This window comes from Mustelus asterias, chromosome 20 (assembly GCF_964213995.1).
Source record: "Mustelus asterias chromosome 20, sMusAst1.hap1.1, whole genome shotgun sequence".
In the NCBI taxonomy this organism is placed as follows: Eukaryota; Metazoa; Chordata; class Chondrichthyes; order Carcharhiniformes; family Triakidae; genus Mustelus; species Mustelus asterias.
This window is the reverse complement of record NC_135820.1, coordinates 55,711,441-55,726,174: the sequence shown is the minus strand read 5'-3', so window position 1 is coordinate 55,726,174 and position 14,734 is coordinate 55,711,441. Positions and strand designations below refer to the sequence as shown.

General features: G+C 42.3%; 1 protein-coding gene across 9 annotated transcripts in view; it reads right to left on the bottom strand.

Moving 5' to 3' along the window:
- tpd52l2b (tpd52 like 2b) overlaps nt 1-13,574 on the bottom strand; it is a 64,494-nt gene extending 50,920 nt beyond the window's left edge. For 4 of the 9 annotated variants that reach the window (XM_078236587.1, XM_078236590.1, XM_078236591.1 and 1 more), the window contains exons 1-3: nt 13,425-13,564; nt 9,749-9,885; nt 5,300-5,448 (exon numbers count right to left, since the gene is read on the bottom strand). In XM_078236587.1, the coding sequence (XP_078092713.1) occupies nt 5,300-5,448; nt 9,749-9,885; nt 13,425-13,443 (305 nt within the window). In that variant the 5' untranslated portion in view covers nt 13,444-13,564. Of the gene's footprint in view, nt 1-5,299; nt 5,449-9,748; nt 9,886-13,424 lie in introns of all 9 variants that reach the window. The other 5 variants (XM_078236588.1, XM_078236592.1, XM_078236589.1 and 2 more) reach the window with 5 other exon arrangements.
- Between the last annotated feature and the right edge of the window lie 1,160 nt (nt 13,575-14,734).

Genomic DNA, 14,734 nt, shown 5'->3' with positions numbered 1-14,734 from the left:
CTACTAATGAGCAGATTATGCGCACATAATGCACTTCAGCTTCACAGGAGATTCAGTGAACCTACTGGGAAAACAGCACAATTTGAGTATATTTCCAGAGCAGATGTTACACTCAATTTACACATCAAGAGAGCTTAATCACAAGAACAATTCCAACTATTGTATGCGAACTCGTGTTTGCTCTATTAAATCTGCCGAATATATCGGACATTATTTTTGGGAACATATAATTTCATGATAGATATACCAGGTATTTAAAAATACATTTGGCATTTGTTGTCAAGTCTAAGAAAAGGACTTGCAAAACCTTTATAAATCAAGATCAACAAAACGAAGGAGATCATCATCAACTTCAGGAAGCACGGTGGAGGGCATGCCCGTCTACATCAATGGGGACCAAGTAGAAATGGTCGAGAGCTTCACATTTTTAAGCTGTCCAGATCACCAACAACCTGTCCTGCTCCCTCCATGGGGGTGCTATAGTTAAGAAAGCCCACCAACTCCTCTACTTTCTCAGAAGACTAAGGAAATTTGGCACATCTGCTACAACTCTCACCAACTTCTACAGATGCACCATAGAAAGCATTCTTTGTTGTATCACACCTTGGTATGGCTCCTGCTCTGTCCAAGACTGCAAGAAACTACAAAGAGATGTGAATGAAGCCCAGTCCATCACGCAAACCAGTTTCCCATCCACTGACACTGTCTACACTTCCCACTGCATTGGCAAAGCAGCCAGCATAATCAAGGACCCCACGCACCCCAGACATACTCTCTTCCACCTTCTTCTGTTGGGAAAGAGATGCACAAGTCTGAGATCACGTACCAACTAACTCCAGAACAGCTTTTTCCCTGCTGCCAGACTTGCGAATGGACCTACCTCATTAAGTTGATCTTTCTCTACACCCTCGCTGATGACTGTAACACTACACTCTGCGCGCTCTTCTTTCCTTCCCAATGTACACTAAGATTTGTCTGTATAGTGTGCAAGAAACAATACTTTTCACTATGCTAATACATGTGACAATAAATCAAAAATGGAGAAAAGCAACAGCTAACAATTAAGTATTACTCAGGTTCCAAGCAGCAAACATGCTCCACTGTTACACGATGGCAGTCCACAACTCTAATAACTAACAAAGCACTACCCAAACTAAGGCCCTATTTATACCAACTCCTGGAATACTTAATCCTCGATTAGACCAACTTCATGACCATTAGACATGGGAGCAGAATTAGGTCACTCAGCCCATTCAATCATGGCTGATATTTTTCTCATCCCCGTTCTCCTGCCTTTTCCCCGTAACCCCGATCCCCTTATTAACCTATTAATAAGGGGATCGGGGTTACGGGGAAAATTACGGAACCTATTACAAACAAGTTTTTACAAATTCATAACTACATTGGTTAAATAAGTCATAAAATTGTAACCTAATGTAATGGATCATAAATGCAGCCAGTTTACAACACTCACTTGCCTAATCTTTCCTGCAGTTTAAAATCTATCAAAGATGCGGTTCCAAGGGGCAGGGTGTGAGTGCTACTTATTCCAAGGGGAATGGGGCGTCGGTGATTCCAAGGGTACATGTCGGTGATTCCAAGGGTACATGTCGGTGATTCCAAGGGTACATGTCGGTGATTCCAAGGGTACATGTCGGTGATTCCAAGGGTACATGTCGGTGATTCCAAGGGTACATGTCGGTGATTCCAAGGGTACATGTCGGTGATTCCAAGGGTACATGTCGGTGATTCCAAGGGTACATGTCGGTGATTCCAAGGGTACATGTCGGTGATTCCAAGGGTACATGTCGGTGATTCCAAGGGTACATGTCGGTGATTCCAAGGGTACATGTCGGTGATTCCAAGGGTACATGTCGGTGATTCCAAGGGTACATGTCGGTGATTCCAAGGGTACATGTCGGTGATTCCAAGGGTACATGTCGGTGATTCCAAGGGTACATGTCGGTGATTCCAAGGGTACATGTCGGTGATTCCAAGGGTACATGTCGGTGATTCCAAGGGTACATGTCGGTGATTCCAAGGGTACATGTCGGTGATTCCAAGGGTACATGTCGGTGATTCCAAGGGTACATGTCGGTGATTCCAAGGGTACATGTCGGTGATTCCAAGGGTACATGTCGGTGATTCCAAGGGTACATGTCGGTGATTCCAAGGGTACATGTCGGTGATTCCAAGGGTACATGTCGGTGATTCCAAGGGTACATGTCGGTGATTCCAAGGGTACATGTCGGTGATTCCAAGGGTACATGTCGGTGATTCCAAGGGTACATGTCGGTGATTCCAAGGGTACATGTCGGTGATTCCAAGGGTACATGTCGGTGATTCCAAGGGTACATGTCGGTGATTCCAAGGGTACATGTCGGTGATTCCAAGGGTACATGTCGGTGATTCCAAGGGTACATGTCGGTGATTCCAAGGGTACATGTCGGTGATTCCAAGGGTACATGTCGGTGATTCCAAGGGTACATGTCGGTGATTCCAAGGGTACATGTCGGTGATTCCAAGGGTACATGTCGGTGATTCCAAGGGTACATGTCGGTGATTCCAAGGGTACATGTCGGTGATTCCAAGGGTACATGTCGGTGATTCCAAGGGTACATGTCGGTGATTCCAAGGGTACATGTCGGTGATTCCAAGGGTACATGTCGGTGATTCCAAGGGTACATGTCGGTGATTCCAAGGGTACATGTCGGTGATTCCAAGGGTACATGTCGGTGATTCCAAGGGTACATGTCGGTGATTCCAAGGGTACATGTCGGTGATTCCAAGGGTACATGTCGGTGATTCCAAGGGTACATGTCGGTGATTCCAAGGGTACATGTCGGTGATTCCAAGGGTACATGTCGGTGATTCCAAGGGTACATGTCGGTGATTCCAAGGGTACATGTCGGTGATTCCAAGGGTACATGTCGGTGATTCCAAGGGTACATGTCGGTGATTCCAAGGGTACATGTCGGTGATTCCAAGGGTACATGTCGGTGATTCCAAGGGTACATGTCGGTGATTCCAAGGGTACATGTTGGTGATTCCAAGGGTACATGTTGGTGATTCCAAGGCTGCAGTGTTGGAATCACCAAAAAAAATGCAGTACGAGATTAGAATAGTTGCATGGTTGGTCTTTGACCAGTATGGACATGGTGGGCCGAAGGGCGTTTTCTGCGCTCTATGACTATTTCATATCTGGAAGAAACCATTAAGGTCAAGATGCAGCTATGCACTGTGTTATGAGCTTAGTTGGATCCTTGGTCTTCGATCAGCACGGATACAATGAGCCAAAGGGCCTATTTTGTCTTGTACATCTATATGACTACGTACTTGCACGGAATGACATCAAAGCATTTAAATATCTTAATCGTAATTCCTAACCCTAAAGAAACTTGTGTCTTATCACACTGCATTTATTTAAATTACATTCAACTTTTCTTCCACATTCTACAATTGTGCTCACTAAGTTACATGGAATGCAAATCAATCAGCCCTTAATTAAACTAGCTAGCTGCTACATCACACAATGTTACAAAATTGGTTATAAACTACCTAGGACGGTAACATGATGCAAGCAGCATCATTTCACTTGGAGACTGAATCATGTGCAAATCCTTTGCCAACTGGAAATGAAAATTGCTCAGCCACACAAATCCAACGATAAATTCGATGTGGGCTTATGATGAAATTGTCAGCCCAATGTTGTCATTGCCGGCAAAACAGGTTTTGCTACAATAACGCAAAGTGAGAACAGGTGTAGCAAGATTATTTTCTTAAATTTATTGTCCTTGAAGCTTTAAATAGGTTTAATAATAGCAAAAAAGAATGGAATGCCCAAGTTAAAAACAAAGAATAAGTCAAGTACTTATTCACAGGAATAGCATTCCCAAAACATGACCTCGATATGTTGCTGCAGTTTCTTAGATAACCTGACAACAGACTTTTGGCCATTGGTTCCAAACCTTTGTCTGGAACTATACTGTGCCAACTATGCCAATGGACCCAGTTAGTCAGAACTTGAAAAATAACCACACAGCTTTAGAAGCACAAAATCATTTTAACTCCTTGAAAATTGAGTTAAAGAATTTGCAAATGAAAGAATTTGCATCGAATGGCTGAATAAGTTTGTATATAAACTCTTCTGCAAGGGAATAAAGGATAGCGAGAAAAGGGGAGAGAAATGGATTTAATTCATCCTTCACATTCATTCTTTCACAATGTTGGATGAAATGTAAGCATTTTATTCAGCTGTATGAGCAGCATAGTATCGTGAAAAGGGAAAATTGTTTCTGACGCAGAAACGGAATTACTCAGCTTAGGAATTTTGCATCACTTCCACCTACAAAGCAGAATAATTTTTACTGTTGGTGTTTGAGCAATTAGCTTTAAATGTTAATAAAATAAGAATTTTAACTATATCTATATTTATGAGAAATAGGAAGAAACTCGACAAAAATTAGCTACAGTTCATTCACTGCTCTCAATATCAGTCTAATATTTAAAGGCAAGTCCTAGAATCATTAAATCCCTACAGTGCAGAAGGAGGCCATTCAGCCCATCGAGTCTGCACCGACCACAATCCCACCCAGGCCCTAGTCCTGCAACCCCACGTATTAACCCTGCTAATTCCCTGACACTAGGGTCAATTTAGTATGGCCAATCAACCTAACGCATACATCTTTGGACCTTGGGAGGAAACTGGAGTACCCAGACGAAATCCACGCAGACACGGAGAACGTGCAAACTCCACACAGTCACCTGAAGCCGGAATTGAACCCGGATCCCTGGCGCTGAGAGGCAGTGGTGCTAACCCCTGTGCCACGCCAAAGTATCAAAATTAAAACACACAATAGATTAACCTTATTATTCATCCCCTTAAAACTGGTACCTTTGGCGATTGGCTACAAGTTTTAGTCTTGTGGATGAAGGGCCAGGATCAAAGGAAAAACTTCCAAAAACAGCTGACTTTCGCAATCTCACTGACTATTACTGTGAGTTTTCCAAAGACATAAAATTCAGCACGCAAGAGGATGCTCCACAAGGTTGACGTTAAAGCACACTGATGAGGGATAGTAAAAAGGTATTTACTCAGCTCCGAACCTGAAATGACTTAATGTGAAATTGAAATAAGGTGCAGAGGAGATTTGGGAGGACATCACCCACAAGTTAACAAGCAATCTCGTCCACACGTATCCCAGAAACTGACTCTTCTCAAGAGTCATACTGATAACGTGGTTTTGTTTAAAAAGGTGAACAATGGAAAAGGTTCCAGTTCCATATTCCAAGTACTCACGCATTGGATGCTTGCACATCTTGCCAGCTCTTGCTAAGATTTTGCTTGAGCTCAGTGAAGGGAGTTAATCCCAACTTTCTTTTGATCTCAGCAGCATGTCTTTCTTTGGCAACTAGCACCTGCCGAAGTGTTGCTATTTCATCTTCAACCTGGGAGGGGGAAAAAAATAGAAAATTTAAATGCAGAAATAATTAGTGTTCAGCACAAAAGTTCTCGTGTAAATATTTCTTCGGGTTTTCTACAGTTAGAAAGTGCAATCAATTTATTGAATAAGCTTGACCTAAAAAATATTCAGCAGGTACTTAAGGCAAGGTGGCACAGTGGTTAGCACTGCTGCCTCACAGCACCAGGGACCCAGGTTCAATTCCCGGCTTGGGTCACAGTCACTATGCGGAGTTTGCACGTTCTCCATTGCTGCGTGGGATTCCTCCGGGTGCTCGAGTTTCCTCCCACAGTCCGAAAGACTGGTTGGTTAGGTGCATTGGCCATGCTAAATACTCCCTCATGTGTACTCGAACAGGAGCCGGAATGTGGCGACTAGGGGATTTTCACAATAATTTATTTGCAGTGTTCATGTACGCCTATTTGTGACTAATTTTTAAAAAATTATACTCTCAGTAAGATTCCACTCCATGACATAGAAAGGGAAAGAACATTTCAAATAATTCACTGTAATGAATGGTATTTGCAGAGGTGGTTTTGGAAATCATTCAAAGTAGTCCCAACACCACAAAAAGAACAGTGAATATTGTACATTTGTGAATTTCTGGCAAAATGTTGTCAACACTTATGATTTTGGCAAAAAAAATGAACGAGATTCAATGTGAAAGTATACAATACCAACTCTGTAGATCATTCTACAGAGACGTCCACCAGCACAGGCCCTTCCTGAAATAGACTGGTTCAGCACGGGGACTGTCACTGTTACAAATTACGATCATCACCCAGTCCAGTTATTAAAAATATAAACAGCACACACAATGCAATACTAATTGACAATTCAAAGGGCACTTCCTCTGACAAACACCAGAAAAAAAAAATGCATCTTCACTAATGGCTACAGCAAATTCCAATTAACCTACCCTACTGAGCAATTTTGAAGGTGCCCATTAGCAAGGAGAAAAAGGCTACTCTCACACACCTCCGCATAATCAAACTAAAGTCACTCAGATTTCCAAAAGCAGCATAGTTCCCCGCAGTCAATTAATGAATGACCCAGGGGGCCAAAACGGAAAGGGAAAAAAAAAATAAGTACTGCTGCAGGTCCATCCTGTTACTAGCCAAGGGAACAGTTTGAGTCTGTGTTCCTTCCTGTCTCCACCCCAAGAAAGTGATTCATATTGGAATAAAACTCAAAAGGTACAAGCAACCATATATTCTCATTCAGCTGACCACTTATTGCGAATGAAACTGGAAAATCAATTTTTGATGACGGAGGACCTATTACAGACAAGCCCGACCTTTTCATCTCACCTAATGTCTGCAATCACATCCATTTCAGCAGGCATCAATGTGCAGCAATCAGGCCTGGAAGGCTGGATTTAATTTTCCTTCCCCCTGGCCTCAAGCCTGCCCAGGATAAGTGGAGTACTACTACCAGCCGAGTTGACATCAGGTTAATGCACAACAGATCAGAGATAAAGCTGGAGATTTCCTTTATCTGTATTATCACACTGAATGTTGCATTTGCCAACAGATCAACCGCAGAAAAAAAAAGTTAAATATTTAATTTAGTGTACCTCCAACAGAAGCTTGTGAAGCATCAAAATAGAATTTTTTTTAAAATGGAACAAACGGAAGAGCTGAGCTCAGGATTGACATCAGGAAGCAATTCATCACAGTTACCAGTAACAGCACAAGAAGTCCTGTTCCAGTGGAGGAATAAACACTGGGATCAGGAATGAATACGAAGTTGAGTGCTCTGATGGATCATAGGTTGCTCCAGAAAAATGAAATCAATAGGCGAAACCTCCACCCTAATCTTCACTGACTTTTGTGAAATTAGAAAATGCATTGCAGCCTACTGTTCAGTAGAATATTTTAGAAAATAAATCTAATGATAATGCCCGGAATCGGGAATGTTTCCACAAGAAATTACTACAAAAGTTGCTATAGTTACTGAACTGTGGCACATCCAGATATCTCTTTCCAAATACCTGGCTAGCCACGATGACATGGCAATTATCCAAAATGTGAAAGGGACTCATATACACACTTAGAAAGCAAGGCTAAAATCACAAGCAGAATTCATAATAAAATAACAATCTCAAGAACACCACATTGTAGTGTACTTGCCTAATCCACCCATTGTACTGAATGAGTCTAAAACCAACATCAGGTGCATTTCCACCCATTTATACATTTCCCTTATTTGTCCTCAAGCTTGGTGTGCTCGACTGAATAGCCATCAGGAGGCCAGCCAGGTCAGAGACAGAAAAGTCAGCCCCTATTTTTCACGTCCTATGTTGGAAATAGCTGCCCAGAGGCTTGTGGGGCAAGACAAAACTAAATCAACTGAGATGTTTTCCACCTGCCCCTACCCAACTCCAGAAAAAACAAACATTCTACTTGGACAAAAAAATACAGATCTGCAAGCAATTTGGTCACTGAAGCACAAAATACTTCTGGCAATATCTAAATTAAAGGTATCAAACAAAGCAATAAATGAAAGTCTGCATTGCTAAACATGCTCCAGTAAGAACTGAAAATGCACTTCTTTCTATGTCCAAGTGTAAGGAGCTGACTGGAACAGAATGGTTGCCTGTGTAAAAGATTTTTTTCTTGAACCTTGACGGATTAACAGTTCTTGTGTTGACTGTACAACTAAATAATCGCCAACCAGAACATTGGAATTTAATGCAATGCTGTTTGGAATGTCTAATTTAAATTTTATTTTACATATGGCAATCTGTATTGCGAAAGTACCAAAAACAAAGATGGAAATGCACATTATTTCATGACCAGTAACATTTTTGCAAGGTGCTAATTGCCTAAATTTTACAAGACGACTCGTCAGCAATTGTACATAGCAGAGAGTCACAGATTAAGCCGAGTCATTGTAAGAGTGTCCAAAAGTAGATAGTCATCTTGCCTTCAACTGCAGACAGATCATTATAATATGGGGGTGGGAAATGTGTGCTGTGAGGAAGAGTCACTGAGTGTAGTTGCACCACACCCAACTTTTTCCAATTGACTAATTAACTGGCAAATTCACCACTGCAAACAGACATCTTCAACCACCCAAAATTCAACACTAGGAATTACTCACTTGTTATAAACTGACGCCCTGATATTTGGAAAGTAAACAAAAAAAATCCAATAATAGCAATCAGTCTATTTATTCATTCAATAAATGGCACGGTGGCACAGTGGCGAGCACTGCTGCCTAACAGAGCCAGGAATGCTGGTTTGATTCTGGCCTCGGGTGACTGTGAAATTTGCACCTTCTTCCCGTGTCTGCATGAGTTCCCTCTGGGTGCTCTACTTTCTTCCCCCCGCTGTCCAAAGATGAGCCGGTTAGGTCGATCAGCTATGCTAAATTGCTTTGAGTGCCAGTGCAGACTCAACAGGCCAAATGGCCTCTTGCTGCGCTGCAGGGATTCTAATCTACTGTTCAAAGTGCAATGAACAAAATAAATCTCAGATTATTCCATTGATGAGCATCTCAAATAAATAACTCTACAAGCTGTTTATGCGGTTGCACATGATAAGCCGATTTAACCCATTCAAAACCACAAGCTATAACAGGCTCTAATTCAGCTGCCAACAATTTAAATAGCACCAAGGTACATTGAACATGATATCTGAATCATAGAATCTACAGTGCAGAAGGTGGCCATTTGGCCCATCAAGCCTACACTGACAACAGTCCCATCCAGGTCCTATTCCTGTAACCCCACCTATTTACCCTCCTGATCCTGTTGACACTAAGGGGCAATTTATCATGGCCAATCAACCTAGCCTGCATGTCTTTTGAATTGTGGGAGGAAACCAGAGCACCTGGAGGAAACCCACGCATACACGGGGAGCGTGTGCAAACTCCACATAGACAGTCGCCCGAGGCCAGAATTGAACCCAGGTCCTGGCTCTGTAAGGCAGCAGTGCTAACCACTGTGCCACCGTGCCATGTATTGAATGAACAAATAGGCTGATTGCTATTATTTGATTTTTAAAAAAAACTTAACCAAATATATTTGAAGGACAAAAGTTTAGTATAAAGCAGAAAATAAGTATCCTGCATATGGGATTTTGCCTACATTTTCAGGAACATTTTTAAACTTGCTAGTCTAATAGCCAAACATTCTCCTTGAGCCTCAAGTGGCCTAAGTCTTAAACAAATTACAGCACAGAAAAAAAACAGAAACAAAAAAAGTTACATTGTGGCATGGTATCATCACTTAAAAGCCAGCATTGAGTTTTCTTTATGCTGTAAAGGTGCTTCCACTATACCTTGGTAAGTTCACTCTTGAGCTCTTCTGTTTCCGCTTCAGATAGCATACTAACTCCATCTCCACTTGCAGGAGTGTCCACAGGCACGTCCGTCATGTTTCCAGGCAGACCTTTGTTAGGAGAGTTAAGGTTGATATCTGTCACAGGTAATCAAACAAACAAACGAGTAAACAGCTAGCAACGGGACTCAAGCTGCAGTGAACCCAAGCATCATTACTGCAAACAGCTGTAGTGTCCCGCTATAAACATAAGTGAACCAGGTATAAAATTACTTGTTAATGATTCTCCTCTTCAAAGTCATACAAGCACAGCTGGTTCACCGGTACAAAACTAAAGTCTGGGAAAGGAAGAGGCAAAGAAGACAGTATTATTCTACAAAAGAGGAACTTCAAAAGATATTGCTAAAACAGGAAATGTCAAAAGAAAGGCAGATCCATTTCTAGGATTGAATAAGTTTCAGAAAATTAGATACACAAAGTAACTAAAAGAAACAAGAGTTGGAAAGCTGTTTCCCCACTAATGACGCTCCTATCTTCTGATTTTCAGGAAATGTGCAAGACACACAAACATCTTCAGGGTCTAACCAACAAAGAATGTTTACCCAAATAAAAATAAAAATGCACTCTCATCACTTGCTTCAAAACCATTTTATGGAGATAAAGAGTCAATCAATATCCACAATTTTAATTTTCCACACATCCTTCTGTAGAATTTAAGCATCGCACTTTATAGCAGCGCTTTCCTTTTCACTTCCGAAGTATCTGCGAGTGAAAGCACCATCCCACCCGATATCACACTAAGTGATACAGTCCAACAGTCCCGAGATTAAAAAGTAGGCTAAACTGCATAGGCAACCTCTGCAAAGGCAACAATTGAACTAGTGTAGCTTGCCTCAACAATCTTGCGCGAGGAAAAGTAAAGTCAGTCTGAAAGTTCCCATTTCCGATTTCTATACAGTGATCCATGCCGAGAACACCACATTAGAATGACATTAAAAACAGAGATCGGGCTTAGCTTTGAAACCCTCTATGGCCAGATATTTTTCATACATTGGCCAGCCTTAAACCTGAATAACAGCAAGATAAAGGAAGACAACTGGCACATATTCAGTTTTATGTCCCAGCACAATTTAACACTGAGGTGGGTATGGTGAAAATTAGAAAAAAAAATCATTAAAGTCAGCTTATTTTTAAAAATTGAGATTGTTTCCATTCACCGATTTCAACTAGAAAGTCATTGTGCTTGGTACTGGGAAACGAAATCACACTTCCAGTTAGGGAATTTCCTTCTCACAGCTGAAAAAAAATCTTGTAAATATTATTCAGCGTTGTCACAGCTTTTCTGTAAAATACAATCTTCACTGTTTGAATGTTACAACTGCTACAGTACAAAACTGTAGAAAGATAAAATACTATTGTCAAGACCTTGAAGTAAACTTTTTGTAACAATCACATTGAGCTTTCGCTCCTTCAACAAATCTCTCTCGTGGTCAATCTTCAGCTCAAATAATAAATTATGCAAAGTATCAGAGCTGGATCTTACTCCACATCTACACTTGCATGTTTCAAGCAGTAGCTGCTCAATTGCAATCGGAAGCAACCATTAAGCTTGGGCCCAACTGCAATATCACAAATATTCTACAAGACCACAGCTGCCAAATGTAGCAATAAATCTAGCAACTTCCTAGCATATCCATCTTAGTTAAATCTAACACTAAATGGTACATGTCCAGACAACCATCAGGGTAGCTATGCTGTTCATTAAGCCTCACAAACTGCAGCAATGCCTGCAATAAGGTTAACTAAAAACATCCTCTCCTTCGACAGCACTTTCAAAACCCGTGACATTTACCACCCAGTAGGAGAAGGGCAGCAGATGAATGGAAACACCGTTGCCTGCAAGTTCCCCTCCAAGTTGCACATCATGCTGACTTGGAATTATATTGTTATTCCTTCACTGACACTGGCTCCAAGTCCTGGAACTCCTTCCCTCACAGCACTGTTGGTGTACCTACATCAGGAGGAACTGCAGTGGTTCAAGACAGCAGCACACAATCATCTTTTCAAGAGCAATTAGGGATGTGCAATACATGGGCTAAGTGTTATCATTGCATGCAGATTTTTGTGGGTCTAGCACTCTGTCGTAAGATTATTCACTGCCTGTTCAGACTTGCCAACAGTGCAGAGACGATTGTGTGTGGGTATGTTTGCATCAAAATGGAAGCAAACTGATACAATGCATCTGCTCTGCCTTGATTCATTTGTACCAACAACCTTTTACATTCATGCATTCATATGAACCCAAACAGAGCTCTCAAAACGTGTTATAGGGCACTTGAAACTACATGTGAACTGAATGTTTTTACACCGTAATTCTTCTCCCCTTAACTGAATAGTATTTGCAGCAAGACAATGCCATAATTGCAAGATCCAAATACAGTGCAAACCTTATGCTATGAAAGATGGGGGACTATTGGTATCAGTTTATGTTAAATCGTTTGCTTGAGCCCATAATGACTGAATTTAAAAATCCTTCAAGTGACAGCTCTTCAATTTGTCTTATTAGTTGCAAAATCCAATTCAAGTAAAACAATTATTTTATTTTTGTTGGTGAGGTTGCAAATCATATTAACTTTACAGGAGCAGAGTGTTAGCATGCTGTCTTACAGCACCAGGGACCCAGGTCCAATTCCAGCCTTGGGTGACGGTGTAGAGTCTGCACATTCGCCCCATGTGTGCATCAGTTTCCTCCAGGTGCTGCAGTTTCTTCCCACAGTCTACAGATGTTCAGGTTAGTGGCTAGGCCATGCTAAATTGCCCCTTAGGTGTCGCAAGATATCTAAATTAGGGGATTAGTGGGATAAATGTGTGGGGTTATAGGAATAGGGTGGGGATCGGTCCTGAGTGAGATGATTTGTCAGAGGATCAGTGCACACTCAATGGGCCTAATGGGCTCATTCTGTACTGTAGGGATTGTATTTATCTGTGCAAAAGTGTATTTTCAAACCTTTGGTCAGAGAGAACCGCCAGACATTTTTTTCTTTGTCTTGTCACGAACTATTAAGCACTTTGCATCTCTACATTGGTATACATAAGCAATGCAGTGATGCCACTAGTTACCTGAGCTGAGAAGGGCGTCCCTGGGAGGAGCCCTAAAGTACAAGTATTTTAACTTACACAAGTGTAGCTTTACACCAACTCGCCTTATGCACTTCACATCTTGCTGCCTCAACTCTCAATTTTACGCAACAGTCAAACGAAACTTTAATTTGGTCGGGAAGGAGAGAGAGAGAGAGAAAGAGACAACAAGAATAATACAAACGATCTGAAGAACGATCAAAGCTAACACGCCAAATAAACTAAAACCTTCCCGCAACCTGCATTTTATGGCCACCGAACTTGGACAAAGAATAAAATAAAGGAAGGGTTTGGCCAACTGATTAGCTGCTGCCAGCCCAAACAACAGCACTCCCCAAAGTGGCTTGCTGTGCTTGAGTTTTTGAGCCTTGGCCTAACCCTCCCTCAGCCTGCGTTTGATGCCCGAATCCCTGTATAACTTCCGGCGGGGCCAAGCCTAAAAAGCGCGCAGAGAGGTGAGGGGAGGAGAAACAGAAACAAAACAAAAATATAAATAAAACAAGAGCCGACTACCAGTCCGAGTGTCGAGGATTTAGTACCTTGGTTCGGAGCGTCCATGGAGAGACTGTGGGGGGGGACGGGGGAGAGAGATTCAAGCTGCACCAACTGTTAAATCACAACTGAAGGGAAACAGGGCCAAACAAGCTGCCCGGCGCCCTCACCACACGTCATCCGTCCCCACGTCAGCAGCAGGAGCACGTGATCCGCTTCCCAGCCCCGCCCCTGGCGCGCCAGCCCCGCCCCCCCTGACGCGCCAGCCCCGCCCCCCACCCCCCACCCCCCCAACCCCGCGCGCCAGCCCCGCAGCAGCAGCTGCCTTGGGGCTGGATCCCTCTCCCCCCGCCCCCCCCCCCCCCTCCACATCCCCCCAAAACATAGGCAAAAGGGCAGTGTTGATGTCAGCCTACTTGGGACACTCATTGTTGGGGGGGGGAATGTCAACATGGCATTGGGGTGGAGTCAGTGCCGGATTTAGGCATAAACTGAACAAGCTGCAGCATCGGGCCTCACAAAATTTCAGAAGGTTTACAATGAAGAGAACATTTAAGAGCGGATACCGGTAAAAGAAAAAGAAAGCACCAGTACATTTAAGATATAATATATCTTAAAATCATTTTTAAAATTACATTTAAGTATTGTTTCCAGGGTATACTATATTATAATCTATGAGAGAGATCAAGCCAGCCAAGTGATAAATATGTAATCAGTAAATGCATTCATTTGAAAATAATTTGTATTTTTCACTTTAAATACCTTGCTATTAAATAATTAAAAGGCATAATTATGTTTTCAATTTTTTTGTGGCGACCCAAGGTCCTGTTTTGGTACGCACCTTTGTGAGTCCTTTTGGTGTAACTTTTTAACAAGGGGCCTCCAAGCTTTATATAGCTTAAGGCCTCACCAAGTCTAAATCCGGCACTGGGTGGAGTGGGCATCTGTATGTCACTAGCTGTTGCTCTGGATGCGCAGGTGAAATAGAAAAAAAACAGAACTTCCCCTCATCTTTAATGGGGAGGCCTTTGTGGTACTATCATTCAACTATTAATCCAGAGATGAATGGTGGCACAGTGGTTAGCACTGCTGCCTCGCAGTGCCAAGGACCCAGGTTCAATTCCTGGCTTGGGTCAGTGTCTGTGCAGAGTCTGCACCTTCTCCCAATGTCTGTGGTTTTCTTGCGGGTGCTCTGGTTTCTTCCCACAGTCTGAAAGACGTGCTGGTTAAGTGCATTGGCCATGATAAATTTTCCCTCAGTGTACCCAAACAGGTGCCGGAGTGTGGCAATAGAGGATTTTCACAGTAACTTCATTGCAGTGTTAATGTAAGCCTATTTGTGGCGGGAATAAATAAT